The sequence below is a fragment of the Corythoichthys intestinalis genome, chromosome 18 (assembly GCF_030265065.1).
Source record: "Corythoichthys intestinalis isolate RoL2023-P3 chromosome 18, ASM3026506v1, whole genome shotgun sequence".
Lineage (NCBI taxonomy): Eukaryota > Metazoa > Chordata > Actinopteri > Syngnathiformes > Syngnathidae > Corythoichthys > Corythoichthys intestinalis.
Genome location: NC_080412.1, coordinates 17,819,360 through 17,845,897, shown reverse-complemented (window position 1 = coordinate 17,845,897; position 26,538 = coordinate 17,819,360). Strand labels below are relative to the sequence as shown.

The following is a 26,538-nucleotide window of genomic DNA, read 5'->3' as shown; positions in this document are numbered from 1 at the left end:
TTTGTTATACCCTAACTAAGTTTTTTCAGTTATATTTAATTTATTTATTTTGACCAGGGGTCGGCAACCCAAAATGTTGAAAGAGCCATATTGGACCAAAAAAACAAATATGTCTGGAGCTGCAAAAAATTAAAAGCCGTAAATAAACCTAATCATGAAGGTAACACATGCTGTATGTATTTGTAGCTATATTAGCCTACTATCAAAATGACTAAGTCGGCTAAAAATACATAATGAGCCTCCATAATTTAATGTTTATTTTCCCTGCAGAGCATCCAACGCACCATGTGACTACTTGTTGTATGATGCCACCTGAAGTTTAACTTCATTACAATATGCAATAGAGAAATCTGATTTTTGATGTCGTTTTTATTTGGAGGTTTCGAAAAACAACAAAATGGAACGTCTCATGTATTATTGTCTCATGTAGTTCAGTGATGATCATAATTAGGATAATAAATACTAAGAAACCCTAACCTAACCCATTTTCAAACATTTTTGAAAGGGCTCCAGGGAGCCACTAGGGCGGCGTGAAAGAGCCGCATGCGGTTCTCTAAACACGGGTTGCCGACCTCCGATATAGACAGACAAAGACCTCTTCGGTCCCTTTACACCCGTTGTCATAGTTTGGTCCGCATTGTGTCGAATTCGTTCTGACTGAGGGTTGGACTCCGCCAAGACTGCCGTTTGTCACCGATTCTGTTCATAATTTTTATGGACAGAATTTCTAGGCACAGCGGAAGGGTTGAGGGGGTCCTGTTTTGTGGCCTCAGTATTGCATCTCTGCTTTTTGCAGATGATGTGGTGCTGTTGGCTTCATCGAACCGTGACCTCCAACCATCACTGGAGCGGTTCGCAACTGAGTGTGAAGCGGTTGGGATGAAGATTCGCACCTCCAAATCCGAGACAATGATACTCAGTCGGAAAAGGGTTATGTGCCCTCTCCGGGTCGGGGATGAGATCCTGGAGCCAGTTGAGGTGGCCCAGGCATCTGGGTCGGATGCCTCCTGGACGTCTCCCTGGAGAGGTGTTCCGGGCATGTCCCATCGGCAGGAGGCCCCGGGGACGACCCAGGACACGCTGGCCTCTCTCGGCTGGCCTGGGAATGTCTTGGGATCCCGCCAAAGAGCTGGTTGAAGTAGCTGGGGAGAGGAAAGTCTGTTCTTCTGGCATCCATGACCGGATCCCGGACTCAGCGGTAGATGATGGATGGATGGATGGATGGACGGACGGACGGACGGACGGATGGACGGACAGACAATGTTGAGCGGTCTTAAGACAATTGTTTAGTATAATGTTAGTTTTCAAAATGTTTCTTTTGTAGATTTTGAAAACAAAGGTTTGAATCGAACAGTGTATCACCTCAACCAATACACGTGAAAGGTAGTATAAGTCAATGCAGATTTATTTTGCATTGATCATTTATTCTATTATTTATCAATTAGGTTCATATTCGTCAGGAATGTATCCCTGACCGCTGTTCACCCAGTCTGTTTAATCTTATTAATGTCCCGTCCCCAGCAGAAAGTACATGTAGGTTATGCTGTTATATCGTCCCTAACAATGTTGAAATCAAACCTACGCCCTTGGAGAACTTCATCCACCACTGGTGTATGCTGATTTCTCAGCATGCAGTGTTTTTTGCAAATATTGTTGTAGTAGTTCTTCATGTTTACCACCAGATGTCAGTCTGAGTGGGTTTGAACGCCTCATAACATTTCCTGGTTGCAACCCTTCCCAGGATGAGCAGTTTGGATAGATAATGAATTGCTGGGTTTCCTGTTTTCATGTAGTAACAAACTGAAACAATTATTGGTACTGTTAATAAATACATAATGCATTAAATAAGTTTCTTACAAATAGACATCTAATCCATTTGAAATAGGGGCGGTCAACTCTCCAAGCTGTCAGTAGCAGTTAATGCTGATTCCAAATGATCTCATCAAGCGTCTTCGCTCATTGTCAGGAAAAAGCAGATTTTACTCTTCAGAATCTAGTTGGGCGTGTTTGATTTCACCCCCTCAGCTGTTTCTCGGAAGTATGGCTAAGTTGTTATCAGTTTCCAAACATCCTAAACTCAACTGAGGGGAATTCTCAACATTGTTTTCAAGTTCTAACTCTTAAATTATTCAAATTTGACTTTGTTGCACGTTTCTCCTTTCTGAAATAACGGAAACTGGCCAACTGTAATGGACTGCAAAACAAGTAAACAAGTTGTGTTTTGTTTTTTTATCTGTGCAGATTGATTGAGAAGTGGCAAACAGATGGAATTACCAGACAATTAGTCTTGATTTTCCTTTTTTGTCTGAATAAACAAAGAGACGGACAAATGCTGCACAAGTGATTTGACTTTACAAAGTTGCTGTGCCAGATCATTTTTTCCCCTAGTTTGTTTTTCTCAGAACTCATTTGACTTTTCCCCTCCCCCGTTGCGATTTCCTGTGACTCTTGGATAAATGAAAGTATGTCCATCATACAGACCTGTATTAGCCAAGTGTAATAAGAGGTCAGTACAGCTCCCACCACCCATAAACTTACGAGCTTTGGCAGTGACCGCACACTGTGATGCCATCATCACTGCATTCCTGCCTCTGCTGTCTCTTATCAGGAATCCACTTTGAAGGCAAACATAGCACAGCAGTGACCAGAACATAGATCTTCAGAAGACCTCCTTAATCTTTTCTTTGGCAGCAGAAAACATTTTACACAAGTTGTAAAGTGAAGCATTAAATCGGAGTAAAAATGGGGTGCGGGGTAGGGGTTAAGAAATGTGCCACATGTAACTGGAGACACTGACGCTGTGGAAACTGTGCCTTGCATTTTTATTGGCTGTCGGCCTCAGTTGTTCCAGACTCTGATCAAGCGGTTGTAGGTCATCAGTGCATGAAAGTGTCTGGTTTTACAGCGTTTATTGGAAGAGCTTTCCCGCTCCGGGCCTCAGCGGTGCCGACCAGAGGGTTGACTCATCCACGAGAACTCCTCCGCTGTGTTGTCAATGTTGTCTTGGTGGATTGCAGGGGGGTGAACCAGACGCCCTGTGGCTCATATTCTGTGTGGAGCCAAAGGACATACTGGGGTTTGGGGAGATGCAGTACGATGATATACTTCATTAGTTTTAGAATAATACGCAATCCTTGACCCGCAGCAACTGTTTCATGCCCTAACTTAGAAAAATCAATAAGAAACTTTTTATAGTTCTGCTTGATTCAACCCATAGAGGCCCAGGCTTTACTTCCACCTACACAGTCTGTGAATTGTGTTTTGAGTGTGTGTTCAATGTATTTATTCAGATTTAACAACATTGGAAAGAGATACATATAAGACACATTCTTTCCCCTTTTCTTTTCCAAATTATATAAAAAAACCTTAATATGTAAATGGCGGAAAACACTCAGGTGACTTGAAGTTCCACTCTGAGACGCCCAATTTGGCCAAATTTCAAAACTGTCCGATATGCATGTGTGATACATCAGTGGAAAGCTTAAAATCTCTTTTCTGGGGGAAGGAAAATTTTGAACAGGAGGGCATTTAAAAAAAATAATAATAATAAATTTTTAAACAGTGAAACCCTATCTGGAGGTGAGAGCACGCGAGAGCAGAATTAAAGACGCCACGAATTTAACGAGATATTATCGCGTAATTACCTTGTGTCGATCCAAAAACTCCATGTAGCATGTATCACTGAGTGTCAAGACACAGCTGTGAATGGCCAGAGCTGGATTTTTGGGGGATTTTATGGGTGAAACATGGTAATATAACAAGGGTCGCAATGCAGAAATCGCAGACATCAAGGAGTGGTCGAGAATTTTTTTTTTCTCATATATTTACCCTTTTAAATGTAAACGTTAAACGTTTTTTTCCAATTTTTCTTTGTTTGGATCGATAATTTATCATCTAACATTTCGGAAAAAAATGCAACAGAAATGAAAAAAAAAATACAATTAAGTGATAGTTATGGGGTAAATATCCGTGAATTTTTTAGACACCATTTTTTTTCATTGTGACGTAATTTGTTTAAAAGTTTAAAATATGCAAGTGAATAATTTTTTTAAATCTTTTTTTTTTTTTTTTTTTTTACGGAATATTAGACATCAATTAATGATTCTAAGCTAAAAATGACAGACATTTTGAATAATAAATATAATTAATTACCTTCGATTTATGGCTGGGTTGAAACAAAAGCGGTTGCGCGACATCTGTACACGGGGGTTTTCAGGGTAAAACGGGCAAATTAAAAATAGTTCGGGGGCTTAATGCACCATAAATCTGCTATGGCAGCATATAGACATATTGTTCTATCAAACACAACAGTTCTTTTGGCTTAAAATACAGCAGTTTCTTTTAAAGAGGAGTGCAAGAGCAGAAACTGCTTTTTCAGTCTTGTCAGTGTTTTCTGCCATATTTACAGGTATATGTATAGAAATGGTTTTTAAGCACTGCAAATGTAACCCGAAACTACAATTTCTGGAGAAATTACAATGGGGCTTTGTTGTGGGGAGATACAGATCTTAGCCCCCCCCAGGTTGATTTAGGGACATTTCGGGGACAATATCAGGTCCCGTCCTGTTGATTTGGGGAAATTTGGGGTACATATCCTGTTGATATAAGGTCAATTCCTGTACATTTGGGGACATTTAGGGGACATGTCCTGGTCATATCAGGTCACTTCCTGTTGATATGGGGACATTTCGGCGACATGTCCTGGTAATATCAGGTCACTTCCTGTTGATTTGGGGACATTTGGGGGACACGTCCTGTTGATATCAGGCCACTCCCTGTAGATTTGGGGATATTTGGTAATAATTCAATATATATAATATATAAAGAAAACAATGCTTTGTACATGTATGCATGCATTTATCTTACCATTTTAAAATAATATTCTGTGTTTATTTTTATTTTTTAATTGGAAAAAAATCTGTGATGGACTGAGGGCGTGATGTTTGAAGCGCAAAATAGCGAGGGATTGCAGCAGCATTTTAAACCTGCTTTTTACTCAATAGTGGGTCAAGTTGAAACAGTTCATTTTGTTTTCACTTTTAATTTTATGTTGGGCTTTGTGGAAATCTGGGTACCAAAGAAATATCAGCAAATAAATATAATCAAATAAACATACATATTTTTTTTTATTTCAAGCATTACAAAAATCACATTAAATTAAATTTTGTTGATGGTGCATCCCTACTATAAAGGGTTCAGTCCATACGCTGAGATTAAGGAGGGGGCACACGCCCCCTTGGTTGCCGAAAATGTCATTGCATGTAATTGACTTTCCTATATGTGAATTTAAAATTAAGAATTTGCCGGTAAAATGTTGTCTATAAAAGCTGTAAAGCAATAAAGCACAACAACAAAATTAATGAAATGAACAAACAAAATATTTTTATAATGGGTCAAATTTATTTTTCGAACACATCATGTGACTAGCACCTTAGAGACGGCTTAGCCTAAACCACCTGAGGACAGATTCTGGCTGGAATATTCAGTCAAAAAGGATGTGGCCTCTACTTCTCCACTAGGTAAGACAGAAAAACGTTTGCCCTCACACACGCACGCACACACACACACACAGCTGGGATGCCAGTATTTATTCGAGCATGGGCTAAACTACTATCCGAGCATATATCTTGTAATTTAATTTGATTGCTGACACTGCGTTTCGGGGTCATCAACATGTTTTGCCCGCCCTGACACAAAATTCAAACTCTGCCTATGCTTCAGTCTAACTTCCTTCTAGACCCCCCCCCCCACCCCAACCAGCCCTCCCTTTTCTATCCAAACCTGTGTTATTATGTAGAAAACATCTGGCTCTAATTAAGGCCTTCTACTCCCTGCCTCCCACTGCTTATCACCCCCGTCATGGTCTCTTTTAGCATCCCTCTTCTGCTCTTTATCCCTTCTCGAAGTATCTGACCCCCCCTATTCTTTGGTTGCTCCACCCATCTTCCTCCTCCTTCTCCTCCTCCTTCAATCCTGCTCTTGAACCTCTTGCCTCATGCTGCAAACTCCCCTCTCTCCAAATAGTATCTCACTGAGTGCATCATGGTGTACATAGGCCATATGTGGGGTATCTCCTTGCTCCTGTCTCTGACTCTGGCTATGATGGAGGCCCAGCAGACAAACTACACCAGGTGAGGGTCACAAATTTTGAAGAAGGTGTGTTTGACTTAGGTGTTAAGAAGATGAATTCACTGTTTGTTGATGTTGTAGGTGAGAGCGCTCGCCTCCTTGTGATTCATTTGACTAAACTATCTATATACAGTGCGTCTGAAATCTTTCCCGTCTTTTCAGTTTATTTGAATGGGCACAGAGTTGTTTTGTTTTTTTTACATCAGGAGCGACTCAGCCACCAGATGTTAATGTTTTCACTTCAACCCGTGGGGTCCAATACGAGAAACTTGGCTCCAGCTCTTGATGTCTTGGCTGCAGTCGCCAAGTGTCTGATTCTTTTTTCCCCTTAGTTCAATCGTCTTGTTTCCTTTAAACCCAAACCTATTCACAACAAAAGTCGGAGTGTTTTTGCTGGAAATGTGACACGAAAGTTGCGCAAGAGCGTGGAAAGTTGTGATTGTGATTGGAATGAAAAATATGTGACTTTTTTTTTTTTTAATTCTTTGGAAATGTGTATATGTCAGCATTGTGGGGAAAGTATTTTTTTCTACCATTAATATTTTCTTTAATTTTAACGTTTAAAGTTGAAGTAGTCCAATCCATTTGAAGTGTGTGGCAGCGAATGAACGCCAACCCTCCCACTTTAAATGGATTGGACGTCTATCGTCGTCAATATCAGGAAATGAGTTAAAAACATCAGCTGTCAAAAGTGTTCGTTTGTTTCTTTCTAGTTTCAATTCTTGGAATGCACTGGAATGTCAAACGTGCTTGGCTTACAGAGAGTAATATATTTCCACCCGGAAAATTCCAAACTTAATCATTTGGCAAAGGCGGTTCACAGTTTGCGTTTCCCGATGGAAGTTTCTGTAAATATTGTAAAACTTGTGTGCCAAGTTTACACGTTTGTGCAATTTTGTTGATAGTACTGCACTCTCAACTCATGACCTTTATTGCAGGCCTGTCTTCCACTGCGGGGGATCGCTTGTGGCGGAGTCGGGATTTGTCGGCAGTGAGGGCTTCCCAAGCCATTACAAACCAAACAGCAAATGCACCTGGGTCATCACAGTGAGTCGCCCTGCCACAACAGCACCTTACTGCTTCCCGTTCTTTATCTGACTCATCAGCTCTCTCTCTGGCTGCTAGGTCCCAGAAGATAAAGTGGTGATGCTCACCTTCCGCATTTTTGACCTGGAGGCAGACTCGCAATGTCGCTATGACTACCTGGATGTTTACAACGGCAAATCCAACACGGTGCAAAAACTGGGACGTTTCTGTGGAACCTTTAGGCCTGGTGCTCTTATTTCCACCACCAACACAATGATGCTGGAGATGGTAACTGATGAGGAGACACACGGTAGAGGGTTTGTGGCCTATTTCAGTGGTGCCACGCCATATGCCGAAGGTAGGCCCCCGTTTTTCCACCCTCAGAACAGATGACATAATGAAGTGCCTTGCCTCAGCAACCTCAACATGGGACCATAGCATTTTTTCACAATGCATTCAGATCTTTGAATTGCAACCGTGAAACTAAACCAATGGTAAAAAGTGTCAATCAAAAAGAAGCAGTCTATTTTTTTATGCAGAGTTTGAGTTAAGATTTTTGCATGGTACTGTATTTCATTAGATTTGTAGTCAAAGCTGTCATAATGTGGTTACTGGTAGATCTGCAGTACAAGTCCAACATGCGCTACTGCATGAGCTTATGCTTGAAGATGTGACTGCTGATAGTAAACAGATGATGTACAAACTGTAACTATGTAACGAATAATCTGGCAGAGATATTTTAACACTTAAACACGATGTATATTATAGCTCATCATGTACTGTATTTGTTTTAGACCGTCCCTCAAAAACTTCCCTTCTATGTCACTTACATTTTTTCTGTATTTATAAGAATGAATACATTTATAAATGAATAAAATGTTAATAAAAACAATTTTTAGTGAATGAATTCAGTTTTAAAATAAATAAAAACAGTAATACACTCTGATTATAAGTAACAATCTAAAGTCTATTTATTCATTTTTCTAATAATATTTAACTATCATTAAAAGGATACATGTCCTAATTAATTTAACTTGAGAGGATTGGCTACAGTATAAAATATGATAAATTGACTTTACTTTAAAAATGACCTTAGAAAATGTATGGTACTTACATTAATTCGATGCAATTTACGTATTACAAGTTTTAAGGACTTAAATTAATCTTAATAATGTGATTATAGTAAATTGTTTATTTTGAGTTTGCAGTACTCAAAAGGACTTCAACGAATTATTTATTATGAGCTTCCACTACTGAAGTGATACCTTAGTTAGCTTATATGAATTTCATTTTTTTTTTTTTTTTTTTACCTGAAATAATAGTACAATATAAATAGCACATTCTATGTCAATTAATAACACATTTTCAAACAGTAATACCCTACCTTCAAATAAAAGAAGGGAGACCACTCAATGGATTAATTCAGGGGAATTAAACGTTTAAAATGCTCAACAATGTATTTAGGGAGCGCAGGTGGCCAAGGGGTCCACCCTGGATAGCGGGGGAACGATGGCTCCTTTATTGGGCTGCGGGAGGAGGGACGGGCTGCGCTGAACAGTTTATAAAAGAATAAAATACTTACTTACCAAATTGATGTGAAGCAAGTTAAGGAAGTGAATGTGCTGAAGAGAGCTTTGGATGGACGTGTGCGGGAATGGTTTGGTGTCTGAAAAGCGTGAAATAGACAAGGCAGATCTGCGATGTCTGAAAGAATGCCCAAAGAATGCCCAAGTACAAAAAAAGTTTTTTCTCTTCTGACTTAACTGAGGTGCATCAAATTAGGCATGTTTTCCAGCCCCAAGTTACTACTACATTTAAAAAATGAGTGTTGACAACAGGTTAATAAGAATTGAGTTTGGTTCACTTATTATATTTAATTAAGTTGTATATTAGCATTGACAGTGTATGAATGTTCATCTTTCAGTGTCATTGACAGCACTGGGTAATGTCTAAATCTGCGGTTATCTTGATGCTGTGCTACGGCTTGTTTTAGATCAGCAGTTCTGTGGGGGAAAGACAACAAAATCCCAGGGAGAGATCATGACACCAAACTGGCCAAACAAAAAATATCCACCAGGAACCAGCTGCTCTTGGCTCATCACTGTGGAGCCTGATAAGGTTTGCGACACAACCTTCATAAATTCATTCCAAATTCATGTCTTTTGCATTAAGTTGTTTCTTTTTAATACTAGGTAATTCAAGTTAAATTCGGTAAATTCGTCTTGGAAGCGGATACCTATTGCCGCTTCGACTACGTGGCTTTCTTCAATGGTGGCGAGAAAGACGACTCGCGTCTAATTGGAAAATACTGTGGAGATCAGGCCCCAGAGTAAGAATAATACAGCTGATTACATTTATTTAATCATACTTAACTGCTCCCTATTATTCTATGTAGGCCCATCGTAACCAGTGGCAATGTGCTCCTGGTCCAGTTTGTGTCTGACCTCAGCGTGACATCTGATGGCTTTCTGGCCACCTACACAAGCTTTCCCCGCGGGACTGACACATCTGTAGTGCACAGTGCCGGGGCCGATACCAGGTCCGTTCCAGCAAGGCCTGCTGTAAAACCCGACGTACGTGTGCTCCCTGCGACTGCAGCTCCGCCACCTGTCACCACAAGCAAATATGTGCCCCCTCCTGCACCTGAACCAAATGGGCGACCTGTCAGGCCCACTAATGGAAAAGGGGCAGGTACTACAGGTCAAGACAGAAGGCCAAACGGAGGACGCCCTGGTAATTGAAGTGGCATATTGTGCTAGTTTAAATTGCCTACTATAGAATTTCTTTTTCACTATTATTTTTTTCCAACAGTTGCTCAAAATCCACTGTGTGCCAAAGAATGCAGAAGAAACGGAACTATCAAGGCCAGTTTCTGTGCTAGTGAATTTGGTGAGTCTACAAGAAAAACAACTTTAAAATGTATTGGGCGGAAAACACAGACAAGACTGAAAAAGCAGTTTCTGCTCTTGCACTCCTCTTTAAAGTGATCCTCTAACTTAAATACATGTAGGCTCTAATAAACCACAATTGTTCTCTTGTACTAAAATATGTTGTTAGAAACACGTAAAATGTTAAATCAATGGCAATATTTTATAATATTTAGTCCATATTTTGACCGTTAGTTGGTGCCATGGTTTGCGGGCTCACAGTGATGACGTCATTGGTATCTTTCGTGTTCAACAATTGCTTATTGCTGCCTAAACTCGCCAAGTAAAATGCCACGATGTGCTGCTTTTGGATGCAATTTCCAGTCAAATGGAAACAAGGGGAGTGAAGTGAGTGGTCCAGGTGGAATTATTATTTTTAGTGAATAAATGTGCATAAGTGGAAGCTTCTCCCCCTTTTTGGTCCCTGTATGCACGTACCCTACCCACCACGCGTTACAACTGGCGCCCGAACATTTTTCCTGGATCCTCAGTCAAGTAAGGGATCCGTCTATTTTCTGGATCCGACGGTGCACCACGTCTGCAATATTGGTTTCGCATCTCTCCATTTTTTTGATTCGTCGGTTCCACAGCGGCTTTTCGGATCAGTCTATTTTGTGGAATCGAAGGCTGCGACATTGCCATGGGATCGGTCTAATTACTGGATCTTCCATTGAGTAAAAAACGCGGATTTGGATTACTATTGCTATCTTTTATGTTGACTATTCTTCGTGGGAGTTTTCCAGAAATCATACTAAATAATTAAAGCACTATGGCACGCTACATTGACGACAGTGACTCTGACGTGGACCTCACAACAATGTTGGTTCAAATAGGAAGGGTAGAACTGATGACATGTTGGGAAAGCTAACGAGTGACACGCTGGAATTTCGGCAACGGGACCAGTGACGTCACGCACTGCGGCACAACAAGAATGGCGACCTACCACTTAAAATAATTTTACAAACTTTATTAAAACAAAAACATTAAGAGGGGTTTTAATATCAAATTATTATAACTCATACTAACATTTATCTTTTAAGAATTGCTTGTCTTAAAAATAGAGGATCCCTTTAAAAGAAACTGCTTTATTCTAAGCCAAAATAACTGTTGTGTTTGATAGAACAATATGTCTGTATGCTGCCATCACAGATTAATGGCGCAATAAGCCCCCAAACTATTTTTAATTTGTCCGTTTTACCCTGGAAACCCCTGTTTACAGACATCGCGCAACCGCTTTTATTTCAACTTAGCCATAAAAAGAAGGTAAGTAATCGTATTTATTACTTGAAATGTCTGTCATTTTTAGGTTTGGATCATTAATTGATGTCTAATATTTAGTTTAAAAAAAAAAAACGACTTTAAAAAATTATTCACTCGCATATTTTAAACTTTTAAACAAATTACGTCACAATGAAAAAATTGGTGTCTGTAAAAAAGTCACAAATATCTACCTCATAACTATCGCTTAATTGTATTTTTTTTTCGTTACTGTCGCATTTTCCCCAATATTTTAGATGATAATCAAACCAATCAAAGAAAATTTGGAAAAAAAAAAAAAGTTTAAAAGGGTAAATATATGACAAAGAAAATCTTGACCACTCCTTGATGTCTGTGATTTCTGCATCGCGACCCTTGTTATATTATCATGTTTCACCCATAAAATCCCAAAGAAATCCAGCTGTGGCCATTCACAGCTGTGTCTTGACACTTGGTGATACATGCTACATGGAGTTTTTGGATCGACACAAGGTAAGTACACGATAATATCTCGTTAAATTCGTGGCATCTTTGATTCTGCTCTTGCGTGCTCTCACCTCCAGATAGGGTTACACTGTTTAAAAATTTATTTATTTATTCAATTTGTTATTTTTTTTAAATGCCCTTCGTTCAAAATTGTTCTTCCCCTAGAATAGAGATGTATCACACATGCATATCGGACAATTTTGAAAGTTGGCCAAATTAGGGGCCTCAGAGCGGAACTTCAAGTCACCTGAGTGTCTTCCGCCATGTGCAGTGTTGTTAATAACGGCGTTATTTTTTTCATTAGTGAGTAATCTAATAAATTACTCTTCTCATCTTTGCAACGCCGCTACCGTTACTGAGGATGTAAAGGCATGCGTTACAATGCGTTACAACGTTGGTTGAATGACGTTAGAAAAGTCTGAGAGACACGGAGAGAAGAGCGGTAGTGGGAAGGAGTGAAAGGAGTTGTGACGCCGGTGCAAACACGATGCTAGGCTAGGTGGCTCCAATAATACCTGACTGTAGCAAACAACCTACAAACTAAACCCACTTGATGCTATGTTAGATATCACTTGTATATAGAGCTGGATGTAAAATTACAGACTCGGCGGCGTTAGCAAATGTATAAAGAAGTAGATGCGAAATGATACATTCACCGGCGTTAATAAACAGCTGCCATCTTGTAGCAGTAGACTTCTCAGGAAAGCTGTTGTAGAGATCCTTTCTAGCAAACATAAGTAACTTTATATCTAAAATACTCCTAAATTGGCAAAATCATTACTTGAATATATCTTTAAATGATGAAATAATTTTAAAATGTCGAAAGTAAACAGAAGAGAACTAATGCAATAACAGTAGCAATTTTAACAACTTCAACGGTTGATTAACAACATTAAATGACTTCCAAACATAGCAAAGGTTACTATCTAGTTATCGCAATATCCACAACTCCCCTGTGTAAGTTTAGGTTAAAGAATTGGGCTAGGCAAATTGTCCCAAAAACCTGAACTTCACATAGTGTGACCTATGGGTTTTCTTTTGTTTGTTTGTTTGTTTGATTGGGGGGAAAAAAACATGAAAAGTAACACCATTTACTTTGCCAAGTAACTAATTACTTTTACATTCAGGTAACTGAGTTACTAACTCAATTACTTTTTGGGAGAAGTAATTTGTAACTGTAATTAAATTTTAAAGTAGATTAACAACACTGTGTATGTAAAATACGTAAAATCACACATGAATTAACCATATATACAAATAAAAGCAATCACTTAAAATTTTGATATTTATTGAACTAGCTCTTTCTTAAAATAATGGAGTGGTGAGGCAACCTCAGAAAAATACATTTTCAATTCAATTCAATTCAATTCCTTTATTGTCATTGCAAGCCTAGCAAACAACGAAATTGGAAAAGCTACTCTGTGGTACCAAAAGTTTTTAAAAGATTCTTTATACGAACCTTTTTTAATCATCATAATTACATACACTACATCTATTAACGAAGCATTAAAGATATATGGCATTTGAAAATTATACTTACTGACATGGATATGTTGCACAGTTTGACTGACTGAGTTGTGGACAGGTGTCTTTTATACCGGTAATGAGTTAAAACAGGTGCCATTAATACAGGTAACGAGTGAAGCCTCGTTAGACCTCGTTAGAAGAAGTTAGACCTCTTTGACAGCCAGAAATCTTGCTTGTTTGTAGGTGACCAAATGCTTATTTTCCACTCTAATTTGGAAATAAATTCTCCAAAAATCAAACAATGTGATTTTCTGTTTGTTTTTTCCACATTCTTTCTCTCATGGTTGAGGTTGACCAGTGTTGACAATTACAGGCCTCTCTAATCTTTTCAAGTGGGAGAACCTGCACAATTGGTGGTTGACTAAATACTTATTTTTCCCATTGTATTAGTTGTTTGTAGAATATCCTAGAATGATTTTCCGACCAATGTATCGATAATCGTCGTATTGCCATATTGTCAGATCATCGTTATCGCGAGCTTTGTATCGCAAATCGTATCGTATCGTGAGATACCAAGAGGTTCCCACTCCTACCCTTACTAGTATGTCACAGTGAAATGAAAGATAGTGACGGAAATACTAAAATGGACTTTCAACAGAAAATACAAGAGACTGCGCTATCATGCTTGGTGGAGCTCATACTAATCAATCCAACTAATCAAACGTTGCATTCTTTCAATTTTTTATGTGTTTTTTAGTGATAACTGGAAAGGTGACCTCCTTGGCCCCTGGACCCCGGGGCACCCTTCTCATTGGGGTATCCCTCATTAGGACCTACAAAGCAGGTCAACTAACAATCGCGCAAGTTGGAGAGACCATGTCGGTTAGATTGGTGTCACAATGCAGGAAGTGCCCATTGCTTCGCAGAGGTACACCCACACATATACTGAACATATTTTGCATCCCATCACACTGTTTAAATCATCTGATCCTTCTATTTGTTTCCCACAGGTGCTAACTACATCATCATGGGTCAAGTGGATGAGGATGGACGTGGAAGCCTGCAACCCGGTGCATTCACAGCTCCATATAAAGCTCCACATCACAAATTATTGACAAACATTAACAACCAGCCTTGTTAACTCAACAAATCTGTCGGGGACATGAAAACTCAATAAATTCTTGTCTAAAATAAAGTACAGGTCCAGATGAGATGTAAAACAGAATGGCAATTGTGTAACTCCACCAAAGAAAAACAAATCCTTAAACATTGTTTGTAATTTATATATGAATAAAGGATTTTTATATCTCTTCAGTAACTGTCAGGAGCATTTTTTTAACCATTTCATGCATGAATTATTGTTCTTTACCCCATCATTATTGTTTTTTATTACATTCATAAAGGGCAGGGGTCACTAACTTGTAGCTGAGGGGCCAATTGCAGCCCATGGGACAGTATTTTGTGGCCCCCATTTGATATCAAATTGTAGTATTAATGTAGTTTGCAATGGGCAAAATACTTGCAAAATGGGCACACATACTCAATTCATTCATTTATTTTACTTATAATAAATGAATTAACTGGACTGAATTTAAAAAATACAAAAAGAAAAAAAAAAAAAAAAAACAGTTATAAATAAAATAAGAATTCAGAAAATAACAATAGAATAAAACAAACTGTTATACGTTGGGAAAAAAAGAAGATTATATGAATTTGCATGAATACGTGTTAAGAGAAAGTCTTGACTTCTTAGTGTGGTTTTATTGGAAAAAAATATCTTAGAAAATACATGAATAGTGTACAAAACTATAGGTTAAACATCCATTTGCACTGAAAGGCTAGCAGATTGATTTTTTTTTTCAACAAAGGTTTTAAATGAACATAACCCACTTCATCAAACGGGGATGCGTGAAAATAAAAATCCTCTATCCTAATGTCAGAGGGCTCGTCTCATTACACCCAAACGCTGCCCTTTCCCTCCCTGTCTGAGGCCTCGGGCATGCTACAACAGCCGCCCAATCCTACTTCCCTGCTGCGGGCGGGGGGCAGGTTTTTATACACGGCTCTGCTGTAGGGAATGAAGCACAAGCCCAGTTGGAGGTGGCGAGCCAGGCGACAGAAGGCTGCTAGAGCCAGGACCAGCAGCGGCGTGAGCAGCAGAAATCCGACAACCAGCAATGCTACGCAGCCAGCATCATCCAGTACGTCTGAACAGTACACTGAGGTACCATGTGGCTGCACCTGAGCAATGAAATGCAGAAGCAAAGCTTTGAATTTCAAAAGTAGGGGGAAAAACACGTCTCTTCCAACTTTTACTGAGAAAAGGCACATCTTTTACAAAAGGAAACTGAAAGGGCACCACCAAACCAAAACATCAAATTTAGTGTTATGTTTATTATTTTGATATGAATATTAAATATAACTTCTGCCCTCTAGTGGAAAAGCACTGACTTTTCTATTCGCCGACACAGATATGAGTACAAAAAGGCATACTTCACAGTGGGGAAAAAAAAACAAATTAAGTGAAATTGGTGGGATTTAATTGACCCCTTATGATGCACTAAAGTGCTATTGTACCGTTGGGAATCACAAATCTATATAATGGACTGTAGGTGCATACCCTGTTCACATTGACAGTCAGAAACATAGAATCAATTACCAGTAATGTGTTAATAGCTGATAATAACTACTGAATGTCTCTTTATTGTAGTTGTTGCAGTAACTCGTTTGCGATATTGCAGTACATTAAAGGGAACCTAACACTTCAAGACTTGTAGGCTCTAATAAGCCACAACATAGGCGGAGTTTGACTTTTGGGGCAGCGGGGGCACAAAATGTTGATGACCCCGAAACGCACTGTCAGCAATAAAATGAACTTACAAGAGTATTTATAATGATAAATTGAAAATGAGCGTTTTTTTTGTTTGTTTGTTTGTTTCCCATCATTCTTGAGGGGAATTCTAAATCAGGCTGCTGGCAGGACAGCTATACTTTTTACCAAGATCATCATTGATCATATATATATATAATATCATCATATTGGATATGGTACGCCCGCCGGTGTTGTGCCAATGTAGTTACCTCAATCAAAAATTGTATCCCCTGGGCAGAGCCATATGGAGGTAGATTTGTGTCTTTATAATTTGATCAAAAAGAAAAAAGTTGCTTTAATCAAAAAAAGTTGCTTCAATCAAAATATATATTTTCAATTAAAAAGAAAGTCACTTCAGTCAAAAAAAAAAGTGTTTGAAAGCTTTTTTTTTGTAGTCATTTTTTTTTTTATTGAAGCAACTTTTTTGATTGAAGTAATGTTATTTTATGCTTGGGCCATATTTTGGCTAGGACATTTTTTGTCATTATTAATCAATCAAAAAATAAATTGCTTCATGCAAAAAAATATATTTTCAAAAGAAAAATCACTTCATTCAAAAAAAAGAAAAATTTTAATCATAGAAAAAAAGTTTTTGAATGCGAAAAAATATTTGGGACTCAAAAATTTGCATTTGAACACACTGAAAAAAATTTTCTTTGATTTTAGCTATCCTTTTTGTGTTTGGGCCATATTATGGGTAGGGCATTTGTGTTTAAATTATTCTGTCCCCCAAAAAGTATCCCCCTTTAATCATAAAAAATATTTTCAATCAAAGAAAAAAACTCATTTATGAAAAATAAAAACAATTTTTGAAAATAATATGCAAAGCATATGGCCGCCTAAGGTGTTAGTCACATGATCTGTTTGAAAAATAATTTAGACCCATTATGAATATATTTTTTTGTTCATTTCATTCATTTTAGTTGTTTGTTTCCTGGCTTTACAACTTTTATATATATGTATGTATATATGTCATCTACAGGCAATACCACTTTTCGGCCACCGGGGGGCCTGGCCCCCCCTTAAACTCCGCTTATGAGCCACAATTGCTTTCTTTTACTAAGATATGTTATTAGAAACACATAAAATATTGCCACTGATTTAAAAATCTATAATATTTAGTACATTTTTTGACATACGGAGGACTCCATGGTTTAAGCACGCAATGGACGCTCGGGATAATGATGCAGATTGTCACTGTCACTCGACGAATATTACCGGGTTGCTGCAATTCCTTCTACGCGGCGAGACGTCCAACACATGCGCTCATCAGTTAAAAGCGGCGAGTACTTACTATTTGTGTTTTTACTGAGTCTTTTATTACCTATTCATTGCCTCTAAATACGTTTTGCATGTTTTTCCCTCCTGTACTTTTAAGCATTGTGTTTTCTTAAGGTCGCTTTAAAGCACATTGTTGATCTGTTGACCACATAAGTAATGTAGCATATTTGAACCGCCCTTATTTAATATTACTACGTTTAAGTATTTTCTTAAGGCATCTCTAGTACGTTCTGTCTGCATGCATCTAAATAAAACAAGCTGAAAGCGCATGGAAGTACTTTGGGTGTCAAATTAGCCTCTTGTAGACATTTCACCGGTGTAGCACATTTTGACAGAACACTGTTTTTTGCCCACCTACTCTCGGCATGTCTCATCCCGTCTTTCCTGTTCGTTTTGCTTTTGTCGCTCGCTTTGTGAAATATCGACAGTGCTGTCATACTCATTAATGTTGCTCTCGGGTTCAAATTTGAAAGGTTGAACAGATGACATGTTTATGTCGCTAGAGTCATACTCTGGAGGCCCCGCAGTCTAACCATGTAACGTCACTGCCCTGCGACATCAGCAACAATGGCAACCTACTAGTGAAACTAATTTTACAAATTGTATAAAAACGAAAACATCAAGATATCATATCAATCAATATCAAATTATTTTAACTCATAATAAATGATTATAAATAAATAAAACGATTATCTTACAATATACCAATACAACAATTATTCATATATGGGTCAAGAGATAAATGGATTTTTTTTTTTTTTTTTTTTTTTTTTTTTAATTGCACTGTCCCGAACAATCTGTCAAAAACTGTCGTCTTCCTCACAGACGATGAGAATATTTTAGTGCAACAATTATACAGGGACATTATATTAGTGCTATATTCATGTAAACAAATTAGTGTCTTCCTTAACTCATTACCCAGCATTGACAATAATGGATGTCCAATTCATTTAAACTGGGAGGACTGACTATAAATGCTAATGTTTGAGTGCCATTCGTTCATTCAACCCTCCCAGTCATATTGACGTTTAATGCCTTCAATGGCAGCCAATAAGTTATCATAGACATGATTCTAGTGGCAAATCTAATATTAATAATACTAATTTAATACCTAATTTAATAAACCTGTTGGTTTATTAAACAGTGACATCTTTTTTAAAACAATATATCAATTATTGTGAGAGCATATTGATAGCGTATTGGGATACAAATCATCGCAATATATTATCATATTGATGATATTTTGCAGGTGTGTATTAGCAAAGGTATCTAGTGGTGGCAGTATTAAATCCTTTTTAAAATCTGGTCTGCTGTGCACTACACAATGTAAGCGAGGCTATGAATTGCAGCTGCAAAAGATTACAATTTAATCTCCAGGAAGTCCCAGGAAGTCTTAAAAAAACAGTATCAAGTCACTGTGAAAAATATACTGTATGTCAATAACTGTTGAAAGTGCAGTAGGATGGGATGCTCTATTACAATCATTGCTAACCAGTGCACTGTGAGAAATTTACTGTAGAACAATGATCCCCAACCACCAGGCCGCGGACTGGTACCGGTCCGTGGCGCATTTGCTACCGGGCTGCAGAGAAATAATAAATCATTTGTTAGCGACCGCAATCAGGTCTGTGACTGTGGCATTGAAGCATCAATATCCCTGTCTCCCAGACACCGAGTAAAGCTTTGTGTAGGTCGCCATCAGTGTTGGGCACGTTACTTTAAAAAAAGTAATTAGTTACAGTTACTTAGTTAAATTTGTTAAAGTAACTGCGTTAGTAACTGAATTACTCTATTGTAAAAGTTACTAGTTACCAGGGAAAGTACCTATTTCCGTTACTTTATGAAGAAGTTGTTGTATGTCAAAGAATTTGAAATTTTCTGAGCAGTATTCGAGTCAGTTGACTAGAGAAGAACAGACAGGTAGTTGTGTTATAGAACCTTGTAATATTTATTGCACCTCACCAGCAACATATTTATCCTACACTTGAAGTGCAACAAAAATAAACAGATTTGAATTGCTTACCACAGATGATGACAAAAGTTTTGCCCCGGGACATAAATTACACTTTACATGCACGTTCTTTCCTTTAATTTCGACCAACTTGAAATAGTGTTCATGTTTCCACTTCGTAAAAGATAAATTTTCCTCTGAATGCTCTGCCATCATATCCCTCTGCATCTGTTTTCCGTGTGTGTGTTTGCCGCACGCGCTGTTTCGGTTTGTGTGTGAAAGCACCGGCTCTGAAGTACATGCGCTATTAGGCTCGAGCGTTTACGACACAGAATGGGGGATCACGTGAGATTTGACAACAACGCAGCCATATTAGAAGCAGGTCTGGCTCGTGGGACATTAAACTTTAACTTGCCAGTTAGATAAAGAGACAAACTCGTTACCAAGGCGAACAACAGATATGTGATCAAACTTAAGGATGTGAACAATGTTGACCCTTACGAGCAAGCCGAAGACAAATGGAGTAAAAATGTCGACGGGCTTCCACAATTACGCAAAATGGACATTCTGCTGTATTTATTGTTTGGTGTATGTTACTAAACTCAGATTACAAATCGCTACAAAGCTACGAACAGTTTTGCTGCGGATGGGTGCAAGACCTGCAAATTATGACCGTATCAAATGGCAACTCCATCGTTCTTGCAAAGGTAGGCTATGTGTGTTTAGTATTTTCATTGCCATGAACCTGAACACACCCCAAGTCTTGGATGACAAATAAACAGAGCAGAGTAGACTCGCTACGGCTGGTAGTTTCTTCAATTTATTCAGAGTAAGTAATGCACCGCTTTTGATCAACGGTATGGATCTGGGTGGTTTTTGAGTAACGGTAACGGCGTTGTAATGGCGGAAAAAATAATTAGTTAGATTACCCCGTTACTGAAAAAATAACGCCGTTATGTAACGGCGTTATTTATAACGACGTTATTCCCAACACTGGTCGCCATCTAGTGGTTGGCTGAAATTACTGGTGTGTTTGCACACCTATAACAGCCCAGCACCAGTCACTGTAAACAGTAACTTTAGCTGCTGATGGCTGTGTGCTGCAGGCGGCTACGACTTTGGACGGATTTTTTTATGGGGAAAAACCCACCTGCTTAGCCAGAAGAGGAACCTACAACCAAGTCCATTCTGCATAATATGTGGCTAAAAGCTAGAAAACAAGGCGACAAAAGCGAATGCAATGAACGTATCATACCTCATGGCCAACCGTATTGCTAAAGCCAAGAAACCTCATCTTGCTTGCGACCACAGATATTTGACGTCAAGTTTTAGGAGAGACTGCTGTTAAAAAGATTGATTCAGCATATGGTGAGGGACATTTTCCCTCCACGTAATATTCATTTTTGGCCCCGTCGTGTTATTTTATATTTTCTGTCATTTTCTGCCACACATTGCCAGTCCGTGAAAAAAAGGCCCACTTTACACTGGTCTGTGGTGCAAAAATGTTTGGGGACCACTGCTGTAGGATACGTGTGACAAATATTTTTCCTTTGTCTATCTGGCTAGGCTTGATTGTACACCAAAGTCATATTGTGACAAGCCGAACAAATAAATTGAGTGGCCATTAACGCTTTATAGGGCAAGTTAGATTGATTATAACTACAGTACCATATACACAAAATTATTCGCCGTTCATTCGTCTCTCCAAGTGGATTGAACGTCTAGTGCCATCAATGGCAGTCAATGAGTTCACTAAGTGCTCTATACAAGCTTAACCCATGTATCCTCTTTTTCTGACCTTTTAGTTTAGTGTTGTGCCTCTAAAAAAATCTGCATCTTGACTCAATAAATGTTGGAAAACAAAAGTGTATAAGCCGAAGAGACTGACCGTTGAGTGGCAGAGGAAGCCGAATATGATCATGACAAGCGCCGGGGTGAGGATGGTACCAAACACGATGCCGGCTAGCAAGCCGTTTATTGCTGCGATGATAAGATTCTGAGCTGTGACCAGGACGGAGCAGGCCCAGCAGTCAAGAGAGCCCCTCAACTCCAGCGGCGGGTCGGGGGCATCGCTGCCACTCGTGGAGTACGGTGGGGGGACCACCACCCCAGCAGCTCTCGAAGGGGAGCTCGTTTCAGAGTGGGGCAGCTCAGATGTCTTCTCCAATGTCCCGTTCCGTGACAGAGTCATATTTCTGCAGCAGATAAAAGAGCTTCATGTAAATAATCAGAGACGCTTAGAATCATGAACTGTATACAAAGGTAGACTAGACATTAATATGGACTTCCCTAGTGATGGTGCAGTTTAAAAATCCATCGTGAATTGTAAGAAAATATCTTAAAAGTCTTCCATGTATCTTTCAGCTCTACGTAAAGTACGCTGGTATTAAAAAATATCTCAACTTTTTGGAATTTCTCACATTTCTGCATAAAATCACCATCAAATGTGATCTCATCTTTGTCAAAATCACACAGACTAAAAGAAAGTGTCTGCTTTAAATAAAACCATCCAAACATTTATAGGTTTTCATATTTTAATGAGGATAGCATGCAAACAATGACACAGGGGGGAAAAATAAGTAAGTGAACCCTCTGCCTAAGGAGACTTAAAGATTAATTGACACCAATTTTTAACAAACAATTTAAATCAGGTGTGTGCCCAATCGCTAATGAGTGGTTTAAAGATGCCCTGCCCACTATAAAACACACACCTGGTAAGAATTTTCTTGGTGAGAAGCATTGTCTGATGTGCATCATAGCTCGGTCAAAAGAGCTGTCTGAAGACCTCCAATCAAGGATTGTTGATTTGTATAAAGCTGGGAAAGGATACAAAACCATCTCTAAATGTCTGGATGTTAATCAGTCGACAGTCAGATAAGTTGTCTACAAATGAAGAGAGTTTTGAACTTTTGCTTCTCTCCCAAGGAGTGGCCGTCCACCAAAGATGATGCCAAAAGTTCAGCACAGAATACTCAGACAGGTAAAAAAAAAACTGTAGAGTGCCTACTAAAGACTTACAGGAATCACTGGCACAGTTCAATATCTCTGTGCACACATCAACTACATGTAAAACTATGGCCAAGAATGGTGTTCATGGGACGACTCCACGGAGGAAGCCACTGCTATCTAAAAAAACCCCATTGTTGCTCGTTTAATGTTTGCAAAAAGGCCCTTGGCCACTCCACAGAAGTTTTGGCAAAATATTTTGTGGACTGATTAAATCAAAGTTTAATTGTTTGGGAGTAACACACAATGGCATGTGTGGAGGGAAAATGGAACAGCTCACCAACATCACCGCATCCCCACCATGAAGCGTGGTGGAGGGAGCGCCATGATTTGGGGCTGTTTTGCTTCCTCAGAGCCTGGACAACTTGCAACCATTGATGGAAGAATGAATTCAAACATTTATCAAGATATTTTGCAGGAAAACCTGAGGCAGCCTGTCAGACAGTTAAAGCTAAAAAGAGGATGGATGCTGCAACAAGACAATGATCCAAAACACAGAAGTAAATCAACTTCAGAATGGTTTCAAAAGAACAAAATACACTTTCTGAAGTGGCCAAGTCAATGTTCAACTTGAACCCCATTGAGATGCTGTGGAATGACCTAAAGACAGCGCTTCATGCCAGACATCCCAGGAATCTGACTGAACTACAGCAGTTTTGTAGAGAAGAATGGGCCAAGATTAGTCCTGATCGATGTGCCAGACTGATCTGCAGCTACAGAAAGTGTCTGGTTGAAGTTATTGCTGCCAAAGAGGGGGGCACAAAATATTAAATGTGATGGTACACTTATTCCCCTCTGTGAGTCATCACCTTATCGTGGTGGAGGAGTTTGCGTGTCTCAATGATCCTCGGAGCTATGTTTGTTGGGACTCCAAGGTGGGCTCTTCAATCTCTGGGGTTGAAGTCACTGAGGTGTTGGAAAGCTCCTCGATGGCAAGGCCCCGGGGGTCGATGAGATCTGCCTGGAATTCCTAAAGGCTCTGGATGTTTTGGGGCTGTCATGGCTGACACTCCTCTATAACATCGCGTGGACATCGGGGACAGTGCCTCTGGATTGGCAGACCGGGTTGGTGGTCCCCCTTTTTAAGAAGGAATAGTGTGGTTTTCGTCCCGGCTGTGGAAAGCTGGACGTGCTCTACAACCTCGGCAGGGTCCTCGAGGATGCATGGGAGTTCGCCCAACCAGTCTACATGTGTTTTGTGGATCTGGAGAAGGCGTTCGACCATGTGCCTCGGGGAGTCCTGTGGGGGCTGCTCCGGGAGTACGGGGTACCGAGCCTCTTGGTTAGGGCTGTTTGGTCCCTGTACGACCGGTGTCAGAGTTTGGTCCTCATTGCCGGCAGTAAGTCGGCGGGAGGCCCAGGGGACAACCAAGGACACGCTGGAGAGATTTTATCTCTCAGCTGGCCTGGGAACACCTTGGGATCCCGCCGGAGGAGCTGACTGAAGTGGTTGGGGAGAGGAAAGTCTGGACTTCCCTGTTAAAGCTGCTGCTTCCGTGACCCGACCTCGGGGCAAGCGGAAGATGATGGTATGGTACGGTATGGTATGGTTCACTTACTTATTTTTCCCCCATCCGTCATTGTTTGCATACTATCCTCATTAAAACATGAAAAACTATAAATGTTTGGGTGGTTTTAGTTAAAGCAGACACTGTATTTTCATCTGTGTGATTTTGACAAAGATCAGATCACATTTGATGGTGATTTTATGCAGAAACGTGAGAAATTCCAAAAGGTTCCGATACTTTTTTATACCACTGTAAAAACAAATAATCGAAGTGTGGAATGGGTACCACAAGTGTTTCAATAGTGAAAAAAAAATACTGCCTCAGTCTATAGATAATTTAGTTAGTATTTCAGCAGTAGTTTTCAGGCAATGCAAGGTGTATTTCAATACGTCTAGAAGTATTTAGATAACTTTTAGGGAGTATTTCAGTAGATTTAATAGTATTTAGCTAACTTTTAAGAAGTACTAAAAGATACTTACTCGGGTTTAAGTCACATTATAGAGCATGAGCCAACTATACAACTGTATTTTCATTTTGATCATGATGATGGTTCTGGGAGAGCTCAGTATTTTTGGAGGTAGGTTCAAGGGTTCAAAACCTTGAGCACAACTGTTTTAAAAGATCATTTTTCATTTGAAATTCAACTAAATTCTAATGAGAACAGGTTTGCCATAAATGACACTTTCATTTCAATTTAACTGCCTACTTAAACTCCAATAATCAGAATACAAGGCAGTATTGTATTGGGTTTGGGGGGAGGGGAACTGGAGGGACTTATTTCAACATTACTAAATGTGTGCTGATTTTAAAGTTACCTAGTTTGAATTGAGTGCGTTCATGTAGTATTTATTTAGATAAATTTGTGTATTAAATGTTGTGGTATGCATGGTAGTCACCACAGGTTCGTCTAACTCTTCACAATTTTTAAGTGCAAGGAAATGGGCTCTGCCAACCCCACCTCCATGCTTCAGGATAACTGAGAACAATGAGAGCGAGCAGGAGTGGAGAAATTCCTCTAATCACTAATCAGTCAGAACAATGTCATTGCGTTGATGACTACGTTTTGTTTGTTTTGTACCTTCATGCCACCTTGTTTTGCTATATCCTGTTTAACAAGGCCTAGGCAATACTACTTATTTTTCAATGACTTCCAAGAAACTGACATACAGTATATGTTCCCTTAAAAACATGCAAAATCCTTTCATTGTAGTTTAAATGTGTAGTTGAAAAGCGTTACCTTCTATTTAGTTCTACTCACTTGCGGGATTGAACCCGATGATGTGTGTCCTCCTGCAGTTTGATGCCACAGAAAGTGAAGCTCTCGAGGTGCGTTAAGCAGGGATGAAGAGAATTTGAAGAATTTCCTCCTGATGAATGTCTTCTGTGGAATTCCAAATCCAGTGGTTGGTGGGACCCGCGTGGAGGTGTCTGCTGAACTAAACCTAAAATGTTCTTGCTTTTTCACTTAAGATCGTCCTTGCCTTCAAGCCTTCACAGAGAGAAAAGAACTGAGTCGACTTGAGGAGAAATCTGCTTTCCCGCTGACTTCTACGCTTCCTTCCCTGGCATTCTGTTTCCTGAGTCTGACTCCGGCTTGAGATATGATTGTGCGTGCGTTCGTGCGCGCGTGTCTCACTGTGTGTGTGAACCAAACTGAGCTGGTGTACTGGCAGTGGAGGCTTTCTGTGATAACACCAGGGCCCAGATGTGAATCCAAGGGGGAGGGAGAAGTGTTTATTTGGATAGATTAGAGAGTCAGAGTGTGCTGCCCCACGCACATCATTTGACACTTCTTTCACCTTTGTTTTTGTGAAGAATAGCAGCTGAACGTGTTTAATATGTGTTGTCATTGAAGCTCAGCTTTAAGGAGGCGCGATTGACCAATGTTTTTATTATATTCATAGGGGATAGTGGTCTCAAACTTGGGGCCCAGGGGCCAGTTGCAGTCCAAGGGACAATATTTTGCATCCCCCCATATGCGTATATGGGAGGCTATATACACACACACACACACTAGCCATGTGCCGGTATGAGATTCTGATGGTATGATAACCTTAAACAAAAATATCACGGTTTCACGGTATTGCAATTACAGCTCTAAAATGTATTACTTTGAGATATCTGGGTTAAAAAAATAAATAAAAAAATTCCATTGAATAGGATTTTTATTTTTCCAAACAAATTAGAATATAACTATCATGTTAAATCAAAATACATTAAAAAAATAACATATTCTAAACAAAATTCAAATGAATGCAGTCCGTTAGGACTGCATTTATAAACCCACAGCCACAGCTTATCATCAGAACAAAAATAACTGAATTATTTCCCATGAATAAAAAAAAAGCACATGTATATGACTCGTACAGTATCATGTTTAAAATATACACACATTCTCGTTCTCAACACAGACAGTTGCCAGAGAGTAAAAAAACACGTTTTACCGCCGCTAGACACACTAAACACGCTGGAGTTAGCTATCGGAGTTGGAGTGAAACGTTCATGATCGTGTTTACAATACATGTGCCGATTACCGGTTTCAAGGTATACCATGGTATGAAAACATCAAGGTTTCAAAACCGCAAAATTTTTCTGTCATACCGTCCCTAAGGTATTAGCTATTTTTTT

The 26,538-nt window shown here is 39.3% G+C and overlaps 2 protein-coding genes across 3 annotated transcripts; one reads left to right on the top strand and one right to left on the bottom strand.

The window, feature by feature from the left end:
* Positions 1–2,824: 2,824 nt before the first annotated feature.
* tmem88a (transmembrane protein 88 a) lies at positions 2,825–25,580 on the bottom strand. Of its 2 annotated transcripts, XR_009061385.1 has the most exons (4): positions 25,169–25,580; positions 21,285–21,591; positions 13,370–15,533; positions 2,825–3,049 (listed from the first exon to the last, which is right to left on the bottom strand). XR_009061385.1 is itself a non-coding variant. In XM_057821724.1 (3 exons), exons 2-3 carry the CDS (start codon positions 21,585–21,587, stop codon positions 15,246–15,248), a joined length of 591 nt encoding a protein of 196 aa, XP_057677707.1. In that variant the 5' UTR covers positions 21,588–21,591; positions 25,169–25,580; the 3' UTR covers positions 12,223–15,245. The 2 variants fall into 2 exon arrangements, 1 of the variants encoding a protein (XP_057677707.1); XM_057821724.1 differs by lacking the exon at positions 2,825–3,049 and having other exon boundaries at positions 12,223–15,533.
* LOC130906957 (procollagen C-endopeptidase enhancer 2-like) lies at positions 5,985–14,606 on the top strand. Its single transcript, XM_057821723.1, has 9 exons — positions 5,985–6,131; positions 7,068–7,176; positions 7,255–7,513; positions 9,149–9,273; positions 9,348–9,484; positions 9,551–9,888; positions 9,967–10,044; positions 14,050–14,220; positions 14,303–14,606. Exons 1-9 carry the CDS (start codon positions 6,043–6,045, stop codon positions 14,431–14,433), a joined length of 1,437 nt encoding a protein of 478 aa, XP_057677706.1. The 5' UTR covers positions 5,985–6,042; the 3' UTR covers positions 14,434–14,606.
* Positions 25,581–26,538: the final 958 nt, after the last annotated feature.

Bases quoted from the DNA above. Each gene is read 5' to 3' on its own strand.
- LOC130906957 (XM_057821723.1), top strand. From the start codon at position 6,043: ATGGTGTACATAGGCCATATGTGGGGTATCTCCTTGCTCCTGTCTCTG. The intron at 6,132-7,067 runs GTGAGGGTCACA...CCTTTATTGCAG, and splicing joins CAGCAGACAAACTACACCAG to GCCTGTCTTCCACTGCGGGG. The intron at 7,177-7,254 runs GTGAGTCGCCCT...TCTGGCTGCTAG, and splicing joins AATGCACCTGGGTCATCACA to GTCCCAGAAGATAAAGTGGT.
- tmem88a (XM_057821724.1), bottom strand. From the start codon at position 21,587: ATGACTCTGTCACGGAACGGGACATTGGAGAAGACATCTGAGCTGCCC. The intron at 15,534-21,284 runs GTCAGTCTCTTC...TTCATTGCTCAG, and splicing joins GCTTCCTCTGCCACTCAACG to GTGCAGCCACATGGTACCTC.